At 36.9% G+C, this 18,487-nt stretch overlaps 1 protein-coding gene and 2 long non-coding RNA genes across 4 annotated transcripts; 1 reads left to right on the top strand and 2 right to left on the bottom strand.

Annotated features, from left to right (window-relative positions):
* Positions 1–1,427: 1,427 nt before the first annotated feature.
* On the bottom strand, positions 1,428–3,213 carry LOC125476250. 2 transcript variants are annotated; one of them, XR_007257555.1, is made up of 2 exons: positions 2,696–3,213; positions 1,428–2,513 (listed from the first exon to the last, which is right to left on the bottom strand). It is a non-coding gene; the product is annotated as an uncharacterized LOC125476250 (long non-coding RNA). The 2 variants fall into 2 exon arrangements; XR_007257556.1 differs by having other exon boundaries at positions 1,428–2,011.
* Positions 3,214–5,008: 1,795 nt separating this feature from the next.
* LOC125476179 (bifunctional riboflavin biosynthesis protein RIBA 1, chloroplastic-like) lies at positions 5,009–10,378 on the bottom strand. The gene is made up of 7 exons (XM_048581971.1): positions 10,216–10,378; positions 9,653–9,989; positions 9,312–9,527; positions 8,607–8,929; positions 8,008–8,137; positions 6,229–6,525; positions 5,009–5,663 (listed from the first exon to the last, which is right to left on the bottom strand). The coding sequence occupies exons 1-7, from the start codon at positions 10,263–10,265 to the stop codon at positions 5,397–5,399; spliced, it is 1,620 nt and encodes a 539-aa protein (XP_048437928.1). The 5' UTR covers positions 10,266–10,378; the 3' UTR covers positions 5,009–5,396.
* A 1,747-nt stretch (positions 10,379–12,125) lies between these two features.
* LOC125476247 lies at positions 12,126–15,674 on the top strand. The gene is made up of 3 exons (XR_007257554.1): positions 12,126–12,309; positions 12,375–12,496; positions 14,277–15,674. It is a non-coding gene; the product is annotated as an uncharacterized LOC125476247 (long non-coding RNA).
* Positions 15,675–18,487: the final 2,813 nt, after the last annotated feature.

Below are 18,487 nucleotides of genomic sequence, written 5' to 3'. Positions count from 1 at the left end.
GGTTTTGGTGGCACATAAACACGGGTAGCACTCGATTCTGGTGGGATTATAGGATCAGCATGTGTTGCTTCCTCCCTTGGGCGTGAACAACAGGCAAATGGCTCTTTAGTTCCTACACCAACCTCTCGATCATCATAGCTTATCCCACAGTTTAATGCTTGAATCAGAAATCCTTGATTGGTTATTTCAGTGTACAATTCAATTGATTCCAACAATTTAGAGAGCTTGTCCTCTACTGGAAGCTCCTGTGGCACATTAAACTGCTCAAAATAGTGCTCAAGATGCTTTTGCAAACTTGGGGTGTAGAACTCTGAATATGGATTGTTCCAATTTCTTTTTGAGTTGTTTCTCATATTGATATACTCCTTGACATAATCTGGAAAATATTCCTTCTGAGGACATTGTAAAATATTGTGGGTCTTCAAACAGCAAAGTGCACAAATTGTAGGTTTAAATCCATAAAAACCCCATTTTGCAAATTCAGAAGAAGGAACAAATTCCATTGTTGCACAAATTGTAACCTAAAAAAAATAAAATAAAATCAAGTAAATGAAAAGATATATACAAAAATAATTAACTAAGAGTTGATAAACACAAATTATTTAAAATAATCCCCGGCAACAGCGCCAATTTCTTGATAGGAATTTTTCCACCTGCCAAAATAGGGATAAAAACACTTAAAAATACTTGCAAGAGAACAAGGTAGTTATAGTATAAACGGCTCAAGCAAGGTCGTTTTCCACAGGGATTGAATGAATAATTTATGTAAATACCAAATCTTAATGAATTATTTAAAAACAAAGATTGGAAAAAATTGATTTTATGATTTAAAATAATAAAAACAAATTTAATAGAAAATAATTAAATAAAGTGCCAAAATAAAATAAACTAAAGGAAAACAGTTTTTGAAAATTAAAATTGTAAAAGCTTAGGGTTCCGCTGTCTCCTTAACAATCCTATGTAGATTTATCAATTACTTATGAATTACCCATACAACTTTGAAGGTTAGGTTTTCCTAATGCATATTCTACTCGTGGTATTCAAGCTAGAACGTATATCAAACATGCAATCCGTCCGTGATATTCAGATCAAATATAAACATGCATGACTCATTATGCTTTGTGAAAACCCTTTGAAAAACCATGCAACCTCTAAGACGTGGTATTCATCCTAGGTGAAATTACACCTATCAATCACAAGAAGCAATACTCAATTCCTCGGTGGTATTCCGACTGAATTGCATCCGATTACTTATCTAAACATCATAATAGTAGCTAAGTATTAAGATATAGATACAGTTTAAAGCACAATAATTAATAATTCAAAGCATGCATGTATAATATCATAAGCAATTAAATAAAAACTACATATTCATGCTAAGGCTCAAGGCATCGCCCTAGCAAACGCAAATTAGCTACGAACAACCATAAAACAAAAGGAATTTATTGAAATAGAAAAAGGATAGAAAACACCTTTAAAATACAAAGCGTCAAAGTCTAGCTAAATTCTCCACGTACGTTCCTCCCAATGTTGCCTAGAGAACCCTAATGGCTAACAAGCATTATTTATACTAATACAAAATAAAACCCTAAAAAGTCTTAGGGTAGAACTAGGAAACATAATTAAATAATAAAACAGAAAATAAAAGGTTTTCTATTTGAATTAGAATTTGGAGTTCTTAGAAAATCACAGTTTTGACTAACCAAATCAACTCCGATTTGGTCCCAAGAACGTCTCTTTTTAAAGCTGAAGACGTCTCCTACAAATTCTCAGCAGGAATCTTCCTCGAAATACGCCATCTTGACCTCCAAAATACCCAAAATGTCCAAAAACGTCAATCTGGAAAAGCTGCGCGCTAGGCCTTCATTTCTTTGCTACGGCCAAACGACTTGGTAGAAAAATTTGGAATTTTGATATAAACATCTAGAAAGACTCACAAACATCCTCCAATTGGAATTACTCCAAAATTCATCCGTGTGATCACTTTTTGCTCCAGAGGAATTCGAATGTCCTACATAGAAAATATATAACAAAGTATCAAAATTCTACCAAAATAACTATTAAATTAATACTAAGATTAGGATAAAATATATGTTATAGTATGGACTCATCAATATTCCTCTTCACTTGTTAGTGAGAGGATTTAGATTCAATTCTCGTCAAAGATAGATTTGAACCATATTATTACTAGCTCATTATAAAGCTAAGCCCACCCTTGTCTTTTTTTAGTGTGGATAATATCATTTGTTTAAAAAAAAATTGATTTTCCAATTTAATTCAATCTTCTATACCAATTGAAGGCTGGTTCGATGTGGGATACCGAACAGAAACCACCATCTCGATTTCCAAATCGAAATATTTCAGAACGGGATTTCAAATCCCGAAACCGAACCGAATTTTTGAGATTTCTGAACTTCGGGATGCCCAAAATTTTTTTCGGGATATCGGGACGGATTGGGATTGATCCTTTATGCCCAAATCCAATTCATATGAAGCCAAATTGCATCATCACTCTGCTATTCAAAACAAAATTAAAGACAAAAATCCTGTAAAAAGCTCAAAATGATAAACAAACAAATCCCAAAACAAAATCGAAATCAAATAAAGAATCAGATTACAACCCATTATTATTATTATTATTATGAGAAAGGACTGCAGCCCATTAAAAAAAAACCACATAATTAATCATGAAGACCTGAAAGGATGGTTTTTGCTCCGATGCGACGATGGCAGGTTGGCGAAGCTTGTAGCGAGGAACAGAGGATTTGGGTTGAGCAAAGATGACGCAAATGAAAGAAGAGCTATTTTGGGGTTTTGGGAATCGAAAAGATACAGAGGAGGAAAAAGAAGAGAGGGAATAAAGGGCAACAACTATAGGACATGAAGAGGCAGTTGTTATGGCAATAGTCATAGCCCCTAACCTCAAAAATGCAGAGGCAGAGGAGAGAACAGAGGCGAAGAAGTGAGAACTCGAGAGAGATGAAAGGGTTGAGGGTTAAGGCTTCAGTAAGAAATGTGAGAGAGTGAGAGTGTTAAACCCTATAACTTAGGTTGGACAGTTGAGATTAAATCTCAACCAATCCAATGGTCCAGATAGTTTATAATTTCTAACTTGAATTAAATACATATTATATATTAATATATTGTTGTTCGGTTCGGGATTACCGAACTAAAGGTTTATCGAAACTGAATCCCATACCAAAAGTTTCGGGATTTTCGGGTTTGGCTTTTTTTTTATTTTTTCGGGTAGGATTCTGGAAATTTCGGATCGGATTTGGTTTTTTGGGTTATTTTTTTCCAGCCCTAATTGTGACGAAGCCTAGTGTCTAAAATAAGGAAAATAGATTGTATTTTTTAGTGTAGATAAAATTATTTGTTAAAAAAGTTTAATTTTTCAGCTCAATTTATTTTTCTATATCAATCGAGACGAAGCCCTAGTGTCTAAAATAAGGAAAATAGAAAGAAAAAAAAAAGGTCTGTCCTTAATCTGCCCCGAATTTTGCTGACAGTTTCACTTTTTCAGCAGAGTCAAGTCCTCATAAGTCGTAAAAATAAATAAACAATAAGAAACAAATGATGCCAAGATAATTTTTTTTTTTTTAATGAGTAAGCCACGTTAGTTGCGGACCACAGCCCTTATCTCATTCTAACGGTTTTTTTTTTTGGTTGAGTATATCGATATTTTTATATTAAGAGGAGCGAGAGTTTGGTACAACTACACATTAAGCAGCTTAATTTGGTATCAAATACGTCATCTAATAGATTCAAGCTAAGACCTTTCACTTTCAAGTGAAGAAGAATACGATCAGACCATAGTATTGAATGACAACGCTTTTGAATTCCTTGATGCGCAAGAAAACAATAAATACAATAAAAAGTTTTTAGCCGTGTTAGCATCGGATAAGATCGGGCAGATATTATGTACAATGAAAAGCCCTATTTGTTCATCATATATCATGTGACCAGTTTTCGTTAAGCACTATTTCTATTTAATTTTAAATAAAAAAATTCAAAATAATTTCGTTTGACACAGCTTTCGTACATTATATATGATGAACGAATGTGATTGGAGAATCATGAGATCCTCACAAAAAGAATAATTCTCATTCGTAAATAATTAAGCTCTGATTGACAAGTAGTGTGGGATCGTTTTGAATCGGGTTCCATGATTAGGAAATTATTTCCGATTTGTATGGCCATTTTTTCTTCACACTTATAAAAAAGTTTCTATTATCTACCGGTTCCTAATTTGACACTAGGGCGCTCAATTTTTTAACGCTAAAATAAAATGCATAGATACGTGTAAAAAGGTGCGAGGAATAACTTTTGTAAGTCGGCCAGCCAGAAAATTTGAATATAAACCCCAAAAGACTAGCGATCATCGAAAAGATTTCTAGGATAAGTAGAATAGAAAATATGACAATAGAGATAAACTATACACAGCCTGCATCCAAAGAGATTCTCGTTTTTTGGTAAAAATAAGGACTAGTTGTGGGGCCTATTATACATCGAACTTCAACGATCTAAACTATTTATTTTTTTCAAGTCTTCATTCACAGATAATCCTTACAAAAAATCAATTTAAACTGAAATCATTACTTATTTGATTGTAATGAAGAAATTTTCTTGTCTTTTTTTTTTAATTTTTATTTTATTTTATATATATATATATATTTTTTTTAAACAAACCATTATCTATAGCATTAAGTGGCTCGATGTTCTTAAAACATAGTGTTCGTCAAATTCTTTGTACTTAATTAGATGTCTTAAACATTTTCGATTTGACTAATATTTTGCAAGGATTTCCAGTTTTACCAATAAACAAAATCCCTTCGGACAAGGGGCCATGAAATCGTTTGATAACGCTTGTTACTTTTTCTCAAAGATATCCAATGATCATAATAATTCCCGCGAAACTCTTTCATTTCATATTTCATAGAAATTTATTCTTATTACAAAGCAAATAGCATTATTCGATATGCGATCAAGTCCAACAACACTTGAATGATAAACATTCAAAAAGAGGCCACTAGCATTGATGTTGCAAATGCATGAAAGATGTCGGATACAACAGGTGCACGTAAGTTTCTCTCGTAATCACGAGAGAAACAACAGTTTAAAAAATGTGTTAACCATGAATATAATAATCTCAGCCTCAGAATTTGTCCTTAGCTATTCCATATCATTGCTAATGACAAAATTTAATCCGATCCAGCCTTTATTTTTCCTGCAAGCCAAACACAAATCTTCCTCCTCCAATGAATGGATGTATCTAACAAAGCACCAACCACATTTGAAATGTAACATAAAAGTTCTTGTCACGTCATACATATGAATAACTCTGATGGTCACCTACCCCTTTGATTCTCCGGCTGTTAGCGTGGAAACCAACGTGTTCATTTCTCGGACACATCAGTAGATTGGTTGTCAATTTTCGAACTACTTTCATCGATTGTGCCATTTACATGACCATTGGATTTTGAACCATATATGTGCCCCATTTTTGCCCGTTTGGTCTCCAGGTATTTCCGATTCTCCATAGTTATCGGTGCCAACAATGGGACTCTGCCAGCAATGGCCAAACCATAACCCTTGAGGCCAATATATTTTGCAGGGTTGTTAGTCATCAGCTTCATCGTTCGAACACCTAGATCTCGTAGTATCTGCAAAAGAATTGAGTCATGGGTTCAGATATCAAGACAATCCACCTTACGCTACGGGAGATTGTATCACGAACCAAGCCTAGGAAAATCTAAATGCAATCCGACTTAAAATAATTTCTAACAGTTACAAACATAATTACAACAGATAGTAATTCAAATTACAATTTGATAACGGCAGCCAACTCAAAAGACCTGAAGCAGACGGTTCCCAGCCCTGATGCCAAAAATTTTCCAACATAGTGACGAGAAAGGAACTATAATGTGATGAAAAAACTAACAGTATTTTAGAGTCACCTCTGAATCAAAGTAATTATGATTTAATGTTTACACTATAACACAAATGAATCCCCATCATTTGTAGATCCCCAACAACGAAGAAATTTTATTAAAATGGGATCAAATCAATTCCGAAATTTGGTCACCCATGAAAGGGACAATTTTCGAGTGAAAGAGAGGCTCATGTACGCAACACTTTTAACAGTATGACAATACATCTACGAGAAAAGATACACAATGCTGAAAATGATGACACAAATGAGATGATTTACTATTAAGAAACCAGTACCTGTGCACCTATGCCATACTCACGAGAATCAACAGGTAATCCCAGCTCCTCATTGGCTTCAACAGTGTCACGCCCAGCATCCTGCAGTTTATAAGCTCGGAGCTTGTGACCCAAACCAATTCCTCTACCTTCATGTCCACGAAGATACACCAAAACACCCCTACCAGCTGCTTCAATTTGCTTCATTGCAAGTGCCAGCTGTTTTCCACAGTCACACCTGGCTGACCCAAATATGTCACCAGTGAGGCACTCAGAATGTACCCTTACAAGTATTTCTTGCCCATCAGCAATGTTACCCTGTACATTTCAAAATCCTGCAAATAGTTACTTACAGGAATAAACATTGATCAAACACAAAATATTGTCTTTGTTTGTCATCCAACCTCACAATTCAGTGAATCTCCCAGTTAGTGATATGAAAGTGTGATACAGAATACAACCATGCTATGGAAAGACAGTAGGACCATCAACTTATGCAGATAGAAGGAAAAATTGATGCAGTAGAAAGGAGAGAAAAAAAGATGGGAAAAATGTTGAAGAGATGGATAAAGAGAGGCAATTAGGGACTACAACAACCTATTTCTTTATTATCACACACCAATATGCCAAAGTCTGAAATCCTATTACAATGAGGCGTTTCAGCTAAGGCAATCCCATGAAAATAAAGTACCTTAGATGTCCTCATAAAGTATTGAGAGAGCAAGATAAATAAAATCCTAAACTATTTGAAAAACAGATAGATAAACAGCTATCCACGATTCTAATTCCAAGAAATAAAACATTAAATAAATAAACATAATTTCGAAGCTCTTTCTGTCCCTTAATAAATGAAAACTACATTCTTAAATCCATCATCAAATAGAGTCTGATAAGAAACTTTGGTTACAGAAACATGCTATACATAATAGACTAGCTGGTAGGTGGTAGAGGATGGACAATTGCACATCCAGCTAGAAAACTGTGGAGTCTTGGGCAGGAAGATGCAAGTGCCAGCTACCAAAGAAAAATATAACCTAAGATAATCTTCCTCTAACTTAGCTTTCAAGTTTCAACCCTTCTGGCAGATCCTTCATTGAGCAAAGATAATATCCCTAAAGGTTTCTACGTGCTGTCAATAAAGAAAAGTATTAACAGGTGTCTATGAGCTAGTTCAATAAAGAGAACTCCATGACAAGTTGACAACAAATGACTCCTTGTCGCATCCGACACTTTGACCATTGAACAGTCGATTTCTTACACATCCATTTGCTCACAGTGGCTGATTGTTCATGACAAGACACTGCCAATAATATGAAGCAAAGCCTTAAAAGCATGAGGTGCAAGCCTCAGGATTAACTGATATAAGCTTCTAAAAGCATCTAGGGTTATTATCCTAGATCCACTTGCCGAGAATCGAGATATCAACTCAAAGGCCTTTCATGTCATCTCTGTCATTTTTCTGAAGTTTTCTCACCAGACACACATCTGAGGACTCCCAAGTAAGGGATTCCAAAAGTCCATACAAAGAAATCAAGTCCACAACATCTGGTATATCCGTATAAAAAAACTGAACTCTAAGACGAGAGCAATATAATATCTACAAAAACAATCACAGGCAACTAAGTCAATCGAACACTGACATTGTAGAATGGTAACAGCAGGAGAATTCTACGGACATAAGGATGGTAAATAACAATCCACAGATTGACGATTATACCAACGGCTATTTATGATGGGTGTTGGATAAAGAAGGTTAAATAGTTTTAAGGGGAGAATACTCTAGGTCAATGATTTGCTTACTTTCACCATAGCAATGTGCTCAATCCCATCGAGCAATGATTTATAACAGTAGGCTTCAAATGGACCCCACATTGTGGGTATTCTTGCAGCTCCAGCCCTCTCTACCAACTTATCTCGTTTCCTCCTATATCTGAAAGTTACAATTCAGAAACATCATCATTTGAATTTCTTCCACTAATTTAAAGAACATGACAAAAATCGACATTTAATATTTACTTGTCCTAACAAAAATATACCAAGAAGCAACAATAACATTAATTCATTACTTTACAAAAAAGTTAGTCTATCGAAGAAAAGGCAAGAAAAAGGGGCAGGGTTTTTTGACAGCCCTGAACCATTCTTAACTGATTGAAAGAAGTAGAAGTTATAATTATTTGAAGTATATTTAAGCTGTCAAATGAACATTCTTCACTAGCTCGTAGATGCTAACTAGAGGATTGCAGGATGACCCAGTGTTTCAGATATATGTAATAACCCTTATCAGTTAATGAAACAGTTTTGTAGTCATCTTTAAACTAGTCAAGTTTTAAGGATTTATGTGGTAACTAAAGCTAGCACACTTTGAACTCATAATGTCCAGACATAATCATTCAGAGTACCTTATCAAATCAGCAATGGAAATAATTTTCAAGTTTTCTGCCCTTGCAAATTCACGAAGCTTTGGTAACCTAGCCATAGAACCGTCATCATCCACAATTTCACATAAAACTGCAACTGGATCAAGCCCAGCCAACATAGCAAGATCAACTGAAGCTTCAGTGTGACCGGCTCTTTTTAGAACTCCTCCCTCTCTGTACTTTAGGGGAAAGATATGTCCCGGGCGGTTGAAATCTTCAGGTTTTGAATCCCTTGATGCAAGTGACAAGACTGTAGCAGCTCTATCACGAGCTGAAACACCAGTTGTTACACCATGTTTTGCATCCTATGGAGTCCAAAACAATTGAGGTCACCCACATCAGAGTATTATAAATCAGAAAACAGGTATATATTCAATAAAGTAATAGATTAAACTTTCACTATCCATCCCCAAGACAAAGACAAGGTTGGCAATACCAACTCTAGTCAGCTCCACTGTCCCTAAGAAATATTGACTCAAAATTCAGCTATGTATATACAATATCCTTTTCACTCTTTCCCTATCCTTTGAGAGATCCAACAAACTCGGATGCAGTTACTGACCAGAATAGTAAAATACATGGAACTAGAAGCCTGTGATCATGATAAGGTCATTGTTCCCCTCCTAATAGCGCATCTCAATATGCATAATTGGATTTAATGTTACTTAGGAGAATTCAACTACATACCACTGAGACAGTGAATGCCGTACAAAGTTTTTCTTCATTCTTTGTCACCATAAGTGGAAGTTGCAACCTCTCCAAGTCATCTCCTTTCATGCTCACACAAACAATCCCAGTTCCGTGCTTCACAATAAATGCCATAGCTTCTGGTGTTGCCAAGGAAGCTGCCATTATAAGATCTCCCTCGTTTTCTCTATCTTCATCATCTACAACGACAACCATCTGCAATATTTTCTTGAATTAATGATCTGCTATCTTATCCACCTCCAGAAAAATTAAGCACGAGAAAAAAGAGAGTAAACGGATCCCTTAATTTCACAACAGAACTAGCTGAGGAAATGACCAACCTTGCCTTGACGTATATCTTCAATGGCCTCCGGAATGGAAGAAAATCCTTGCACAGGGTGATCTAGATCATATTCATCATATTCGGTAGAGAACCCACTAAACGTCGGGGTTGTTTCAGCTGAAAGTGTTCCAAAACCTAATGTGTCAGGTTGTATTTCAATCCCAGTTGGGTTGCCATTAGAGTAAGACAGGAGACCATCTTCTCCCAGCAAAGCTCTTGCCTTAATTGATCCCTTGGAACCAAGGCACAATTTCCAAGACACACTCGGTGTGACAAAACCGGATAATCGCCCATTTGCTGCAAGCCAAGTCCCAGGATATAGACTATTGTGCCCTCTGAAGATAAAAACTAGTTAGACATGTGTGCATACCCCATTTGAAGATTTAACATTGAACACACATTACATACACAATGCCTCAATTCCAAAACATGAAAAACCTCGATTTATCCCTCACAATTTCAGGATTAACACTTCAGATCACTGTGGTTATTCAAATCAACAAACGGATAATACAAAGTTTAAACCCGAGAGAGAGAGAGAGAGAGAGAGAGAGGGCTTACGGAGAAGGGGAAAGAGCCATTGAGGAGCAATAGGGGTTGACCGAAGCCATTGGAAGGTGGACGTAGAGCTGCTGCTTTCAGGCTTTCAGGCTTTCAGCTGTGTTCCGTAAGAGAGAGAGAGAGCCGGCGAAAGAAATAGAAGAGAAGAGGAAGAGAAAGACAAGTCGGAGACGCAAAGGTGGCGGCGTCGGATTGGTCAACGAAAGCCGCCGCCCAAGCAATTGCAGAGAAACCGAACGGAATGATTCGATTCAACGGTTCATATCCTGTGGGTGTTCTATCTGACGTCAGCACTATCCCGCCACCTTGGTTTTTGTGTCATTAAAAGCACGCCAGTGCAGTGCAGATCTCCAGGTTGTACTAGAATATTCGAAAAAAAAGAAAACGTTGTGTTTGATTATTCACAATTAAGAATTAAGAAAGTCGTGTTTAGGTTGCTTCCTCTTAGTTTACGTGCGGTCCGTCCGGCAACCCGCCGTCTTGACCACGTAACTATTCAACTAAGGGCGTAGTTACTTAGCATTGAAGTAATAAGATAATATATTCGTCAAAGTGGCAAAGTATACTAGGCTTCATAATAGGCGAGTCATAATAACGTGGTTCAAATTATCTTTTGACGAGAATCGAATTTAAAACTTCTCACTTGCAAGTGAAGAGGATATCATTAATTCGTAATACAATGTGCCAACTAGGAATTAATTGAATAAGGCAAAAATCCAAGGGAGACACTCTTATTAAATAGTTTAATAATCAAAATAAAAATAGCACTAATTTCTATTTAAGCTGTCTATAATTTTCAGAAACTAGTTTGATTTTCATCCCGCTTTGTCCAATCCAATATCCCTCAAATAGAATTCGACTCTACCAATACCAAAAATCGGACTCTTGATTTTATGTGGGGCCGACATTACTTTTCATTCTTTTTGAGTTGATAAAAAAAATGAGTAATTCGGAATAGGAATGACACCTATTCATCGTTTTCTTTACGTATATGTAAACACACCTTAAATGTTATCATTGACTTATAATGTAGATTAACTCGAAATTTTAACATGATAATATCAATCTATCATTGTATTAGAAACAAAATAAATCGTTAATTAGTACTACAACATAGCAATATTCTTTCACTTATAAGTAGGATATCTTAAGTTCAAATTTGATAAAGGGCTAGTTCGATATTAATTATATATAACTGGCCCATTGCGTGACTTGAGCCAAATCTTCATCCCTTATTGTTAATATATCGGTGAAAAAATAATAATATTCAAATCACTCCACCATACACAAGAATCTATTCATTTTTTGTGAAAATTTTCAAAATTAATTTTTGATTGAGCTAATTTTGATAAAGTTAATTTTGTGGGTTTGAAAGAGTATCTTATGTGCTTTTCACAAACTAAATTTTTTGATCAATTTTAGTTGATAAATATAAGAATTGATCGAAATTTCCCATCTTTCTCTTGTGAGAGCTCTTCTCTCCCCTATGAGTCTTTCTCATTGTTATGTGAGTGGTTTTTCGTTCTCTTCGATTTATGTCGGCACCAGCTCTAGCTTTGATAAGGATCAGTGCCAGTCTTATGTTTTTTTATGTGTGGCTTGTTTCTGTTGTTTTGTTTAGTTTCAGCTTTTTCTTACTTTTTTTTAGTGCTTACAATGTTTCCTCCCCTTCCTTGCAATGTAACAACCCGTCCCGATAATTTTTACGGATTTTGGAACGGAAGGGTATCTTGGTAAGTTCAGTGGGGTTGAAAGATATTTTGAAATGGGTACTGTTTGGTTCTTAAATGGTGAGCCGGGTGGGGCCCACTTTCTTTTTGGTCCCCCGGTCTTTCTTCTTCTTAGGCTCCCACGTGGCACTTCTCTCCCTACTTCCTTTCATTCTCTCTGATGCTCCCCGAGCTCTCTCCCCCAGCTCACTCTCATCTTTCCCTCTTGCAGGTCTCTCTCTCTCTTCACTCATTCTCCCTCAATTCCTCACCTCTCTCGTTCCTCTTCTCCCTCTGCAATTACAAACCAGGATTATAGCACCATGGAAACTCATGCAAAAGCTTGGAGAAATCTGGCAAGCTTCTTGACCTCCCGACGTGTGGGGTAAGCCTTGAAGTACTTTAATCCTCTTTTATTTATCTTTATGGTTCAACTTTAACCTAGTTTAGGTTTGTGAACAACGTGATTGCGATGGAACGAAGAAGAAAACCGAAATCTAGATTCCCGACGAGAACCGTGGGTTTCAAAAGACTTTTCTAGCCACCTCTGGCCACTACTTGGAAAACCAAAGGTATAATCCTAATCTACTCTAGTTTGTCTTTAATTTGGTGGGTAAATCGTAGGTTGTAGTCAAGGTTCAGGGTTAACCGGAGCTTGGGAAGTTCTGGTTTTTGTCTCTGTGAGAACCAATCTGAAAATCGGGTCGACCCAACCCGGTAGCCCTAAACCCAAACCCTAGTCTGGCCTAAAGATTTGGGCCATGCAACCTAGCCCAATTGTCAAGCCCAAACCTGAAACCTTTTGGCCCAGCTTTAAGACCAACTACATAACCTAAGCCCAAACACCAACCCAGAACCCAGGCCGTGCATGGGTCAGCGTGGAGCACATGCGCCGTCATCGGATGTACTGTGACGGCAGCGTCGGTAACTTTTTCGACCAACTTTCCGGCGACCCAGATCAATGCGTGGCCATCCGGGGCGTGCAGGCACGTGGGGGTTGTAAACACGAAAAATTCCTGAAACAAGAAACAAGAATACGTGTACAAAATAATATTTTGTGTATTAATGATTTTGGGTTACAATCTCTTTGTAATTTGATCCTCTGATTCTATCTTCGTAGGGTGTAGGTTTGTGGATGAGTTGTTGATCCAAAGGGCCGTCGGGGCTTGATTGATGAATGGATCTTCAAGGGGCGTTGGGCTTGATCTTGAAGAATGGGTGTATGGGTTTGTTGAGGTTGTTGATCCAAAGGGCCGTTGGGGCTTGATCTTAGGATGAACGGATGATGAATGATGAACACTTTCTTCAAGGGCCGTCGGGGCTTGATCTTGAGTTGGTAGAAGTTCTTCAAGGGCCATTGGGGCTTGATCTTGAAGGAGGATTTGACAAAGAACGAAGAGTGCTTTCTTGATCCTTCGGGATTTTCTTGAGAGCTTTAGAACTTTAAGGCTTCAAGGTTTTGGTGTGTCTTTCTCTTGATAGAGAAGCCTATTTACAGGCTTTGAGAGTGAATCACCACCATTCATTTTTTTGGTGAAGTGAGTGGATGTTGTAGGTGAAGTAAATGGAGTTGGTAGGTGAAGTAAGTGTGTGAGGTTGGTGAAGTAAGTGGATGTTGTAGGTGAAGTAAGTGGAGTTGGTAGGTGAAGTAAGTGTGTGAGGTTGGTGAAGTAAGTGGAAGTTGTAGGTGAAATGAGTGTGTGATGTAGGTGAAATAAGTGGAAGTTGTAGGTGAAATGAGTGTGTGATGTAGGTGAAATAAATAAATGTTGTAATTTTAATACATTGGTTAACATTTATTTCACTGAAATTTCGATGTCTACAGGGGTATCCGAGGTCCCTTGTTTTGTTTTTTGATGTCCTAGATCAGTTTCCGACGTCCGTTTTCCCAAATTCAACCGTTTTATTATAGTTTTATTAATTAGTACCCTTATGTGCTTAGCTGCAATTATTTATGGCATTTCCATCTTCGCTAGTTTGCACGGCTCTTCGACGGTGAAGTATCTATGAGTGGACCCCTTCAAAAATGCATATTTTTATTATTAGAAATTGGTTTTTATGCCTACGTTTTATGAAACATTTATGAGTAAATTGGTTTCACGGTTTATGAATTATCATGCTTATTCGACTTTACGTTCTTTGTGGTATATATGATTGATGACTATATACCTACTTATGAACGTGCTTTTACGAAATGACATTTTAGTTACTGAGCTCCGATTTGAGATAGATAGATATATATATATATACATATATTAGAAATATTATGTTAATGTTTTTATGTGCTTAATTAGTGGTTATTCATATGATACTGCCTACGGGTGAATGAAATCATTAATTGGCTTCGGTTAGGTGATGTAGGGCGTACGGACGAATGATACTCATATATAACTTTGGCGGGGCGTAGGTTGGTGGCTTCGGCCGAAAGATATTTATATTTGGCTTCAACCGAGCATGTGTAGGTGGCTTTGGCTGGAAGATATTTATATATGGCTTCGACCAGGCGTGTGTAGGTGGCTTCGATTGGAAGAGTTTTATATGCCTTCGGGTGAGTAAGGAATTCTATATGCCTTCGGGCATGAGATGATACCACTACTAAGCACACTATATGATATATGTTTTATGAAGGTTTTATGGCACGCTAGGGTTTTCAAAAAACCTATTACATATTATACTATTGAGTTTTCATAAACGTTGGGGGTTAGTACGTTGATGAATAATTGTTTTCATATTACTTATATATCAACTTGGTCCAATCATGTTTTGTTTTGTGCCCCCTTAGGACTTAGAATCAAGGTGTACAATCTCGGCATCAAGACACTCCCGCATCGGCATCTTCGAGTCTTCTCCGTGCAGGACCCATCTCCTTGTTCATTCAATTTTATGTTATTCCTTTTTAGTGTCTTGGATTAGTTATATGCTTTGAACACGTTCCACAATTGCATATTTATTATAGTTAAATTTACAAGTTTTATTTATGTTAGCTATTTCTTTCTAGTTCTCATGCATTCTAATATGGTTTCATTATTTTCGAGTGTCGGGCAGCACATGCCTACCTTGGTATTTAGAGGATATCAAGGTCGGGCATGTCATGCAATTGTCACAATCTCTTTCTTTCTTTTCTCCTTTTTCCTTTGATCGTACCTTTTTAAGACCAATCCCCTATTTCCTCTATCCTTTTTGACCTATTCCCCCTCTTTGACCCACCCCCTCCATCATCTGGATCATTTGGTCCCACCATCCATCCTCCATCTTTGACCCATCCCTTTATCTTCATTTTCGGTTGGTTATCATCTCCTTTTTCCATAATTTGTCTTGGATCTTTGGGATGGTGTGTAGCGCTTTAGCTCAGATGTTCACACCACCACCCTTGTTAACCATTATTGGTCCTTCTTGTAGTTTTCCCTTGCCAGTGTTGGTGCTCATGGGTTCTTTCTGCGTGCTTCCTTGTTCTCTTAACAGTGATTTTTGCTGGTATTTTGAGGACGTTATGGCTTTTTTCTTAACCATTTCTGGGGTTCTTGATGGTGTCATCTTAAGTGATCATAATAGGCTTCACGTGAGGATGTTTGGGTGGCTCTCCGATGTTAGCGTCGGCGTCTGCAACTTCAGGAAGACTAGCTTTTTAGGGTTTTTTGGTGTGGTTTGTTTGTGTATACTGAGCTCCAAGGTTAGGCTTTGGACTTTGTCTTCTGTGTGTTTGTGGTCCCTTTTTGTTTATGCATAACTTGTACATGGGCCTTTGTTGTACTTGTGTTTGTTGGTAATGAGTTTTACCCTTTCACCAAAAAAAATTCTAAGAATTGATCCTTAAATGCTGGGATTTCTTTGATTTGTTCCATGAATATAAAATTGAGGCCTAAATACATGAGTTTTGATCTTTAAAGAACAAAATCTATACATTTAAGGCTATTTTTAACTATGTCACCTAAAACTCGATTTTGATCTTACTTTGCCCCAATCCCACTTTGCCTCTAAGAACTCAATTTTGATTTCACTTTACCCCCTAAAACTCAAAAGTCATCATTTTGCCCATGAAACTTAAAATTCTCTCCACATTGCCTTAATTCTATTATTCCGTACAAAAGCCATCAAACATGCTAATAAAATGCCCATGTGGAAAAAAAAGGAATACAGTAAAATGGTGAATCAAAACGCAAAAGAAAATGAACGACTTCCTAGCCTCGTTTATCCTACGACTACCTATCCCATTTCACTGGCGATAACTCCCTCCTCTCTTACTCACTATCAACCCAAGCTTCTCTCTCTCACTCTTTCTCTAGGGTTTATTTGCTATCCGTGGAATTAGAGCAAATTCCATTATATGGGTTTGATTTAGGTCCACCAAGCTAATCATTTTATTTTTTATTTTTTTCCTGATCTTTGCAACTCAAGAACCCAACCCAAAAAAAAAAAAAAATTAATACTTAATTTCTTCTTTTAAAATTAATATATTCTAATTGTTGAATGTTAATGTATAGTGGAGATTTATAATAAAATTCATAATGGAGATTTGTAATCAAATCCATCTCCACTATGCATTAACATTAAACAATTCATAGTTGAGATTTATAAAATGACTATTTTTGAGTTTCATGGGGCAAAGTGGGATCAAAATCAAGTTCTAGGGGGTGTAACTAAATATAAGCCTATGATTTTATATTTCTACCCATCCACGTCAACAATTTTAACAGCTATTTCACAGAAGAACTAGAAACATTGTAAAGTGGAATGAATTTTAAGTTTCAGGAATATGGAATGACACCGATAGTCATGATTGAGTTTGAGACCATGTTTGTAATTATTGGTTCAATAATTTAATTGATTTTACATGCTAGTGAATATCTAAAAGTAAGGCAACGGAAATATGGAAATTGATAGAGAAACAAACCAAGCCTCTCTGTAGGGACAAGTTTTCTTAGTAATAAATAATAAGGAAAACTAATAAAAGGGCTTTACACTTTATCCTATTTTTATCAAAAGCATTCAAATAACTTCGTTTAACGATTAGACAAAAAAAAAAATCAAATCCTGACAAGATAACTTGCACGGATTACATAAGCCCAGCCCATGTAGACTCGTTGATCATTCTTGCGCTAGTAATCCTACTCTCTCTCTCCTCTCTCTCTCTCTCTCTCTCTCTCTCTCTTTCTCTCTCTCTCTCTCTCTCCTTTCCTCTTTTATCACTCTTGTGGGACCTATTATTTTTCAATGCCGAAGTAAGACAGATCAGAATACGAATAACTTAAGAGTAAGGTTATGGACTCTACAACTTCGACCAAATTGAGCTGTACAAATGGACCAAAGATGCCACCATCATCTTGTGTTTCGAAAAGATAGGCGAAGTCTGCTGACTTTGCTGAGATTGACCATTCGTGTTCCATAAAACTAGAAAGCCTGATCTGATTGGGATCAAAAAAGTTTCTTATATTCTTAAAGATTCCTACAACCTAAAGATTAGGGTGTGTGACAAGTAATCATACTCCTAAAAGGATGAAACACCTATCTGTAGATATCCTTTAATGGCTCCTTGAGTTTAATACTGATTTCATATCATAAAACGTCTCACTTCCGACTTGTATAATAAAACCACTTGTCTAGAGTTCATTTTTGGTAACGCAATTATCGAATACTCTATTATCTTGCCTGTTGCTTGAGTCTCATATATTTTTACTAACTAAACTATTGGATGACCTTTGGATGGTATCCCACCGGTGTCTAGGTTGTCTTATGATCATTTACTCTTTTACAAGTAGTCGAGTTTGTGCATCTCCTCCACACGATGAGTGCGCAAATTTGGTTCCAACAATTGGTACTTTCATTGGGAGTGAACTCATATTCCCGCGACCAAATTACTCTACCACAGTCATGTATATCGAAAAAGGTTCAGTTAATGCTAATGCCAACACCTCGACTGGCAAAAAGCAAGAAATCACTCAAGCCCTTGAAGCAAGAAATCACTCAAGCCCTTGAAGCAAGTAATCAAGCCCATGACGTCTCAATCGTCCCAAGAAAAATGACGCTCCAAGTGCTGGAGTCCCTCCCACCATGGATCAGATATAGGAGACTTTGCTAAAAGCCAACCCTTCCATTGGCAATCTGCAGATAATCAAGGCTTCTCGAGTAAAGAATCACTCAAACTTCGTTGATACCAAAGGACTAGGGGTGGGCACATTCCGATTCGGCCTTATTAAACCCGCAAACCAAAACTGGAACCGAAAAATATCAACAGTTCAATTTTGCTTAGATTTATTATAAAACTGTATGAGTTAGTTCACGTCGGTTCCAATTCGGTTCATGCTGATTTACAATTCTAACCAAAATTATATATATATTTCGAATCTTCTACTTCCAATTCCAAACGAATATTTCTACCACCAATTTAAGCAAATCCTCCATTTGTTCTATAGGTTCTTCAAGGCTAGATGCGGTGGGTTCAATGGTGGTGTGGCTTCGATTTGTGGTGATAGTTATGAACGGGGGCTATGGTTTCATTTGAGGTTTCGGTTGTTTTGGGCTATGCAGGCTTGGATGTGGGTTATGCTAGATTGTGTTTTTCAGTT

The sequence above is a fragment of a genome, unplaced genomic scaffold (genome assembly GCF_019419815.1).
Source record: "Pyrus x bretschneideri cultivar Hongxiangsu unplaced genomic scaffold, Pyrus_bretschneideri_v1 Contig18, whole genome shotgun sequence".
Lineage (NCBI taxonomy): Eukaryota > Viridiplantae > Streptophyta > Magnoliopsida > Rosales > Rosaceae > Pyrus > Pyrus x bretschneideri.
Note: the sequence above shows the minus strand (reverse complement) of the source record. Positions and strands in the feature narration are given on the sequence as shown.

Coding starts and splice junctions, on each gene's coding strand:
- LOC125476179 (XM_048581971.1), bottom strand. CDS start 10,265: ATGGCTTCGGTCAACCCCTATTGCTCCTCAATGGCTCTTTCCCCTTCT. Junction 8,930..9,311: donor CGGCATTCACTGTCTCAGTG/GTATGTAGTTGA, acceptor TGGACTCCATAG/GATGCAAAACATGGTGTAAC. Junction 5,664..6,228: donor AGTATGGCATAGGTGCACAG/GTACTGGTTTCT, acceptor ATTCTTTTGCAG/ATACTACGAGATCTAGGTGT.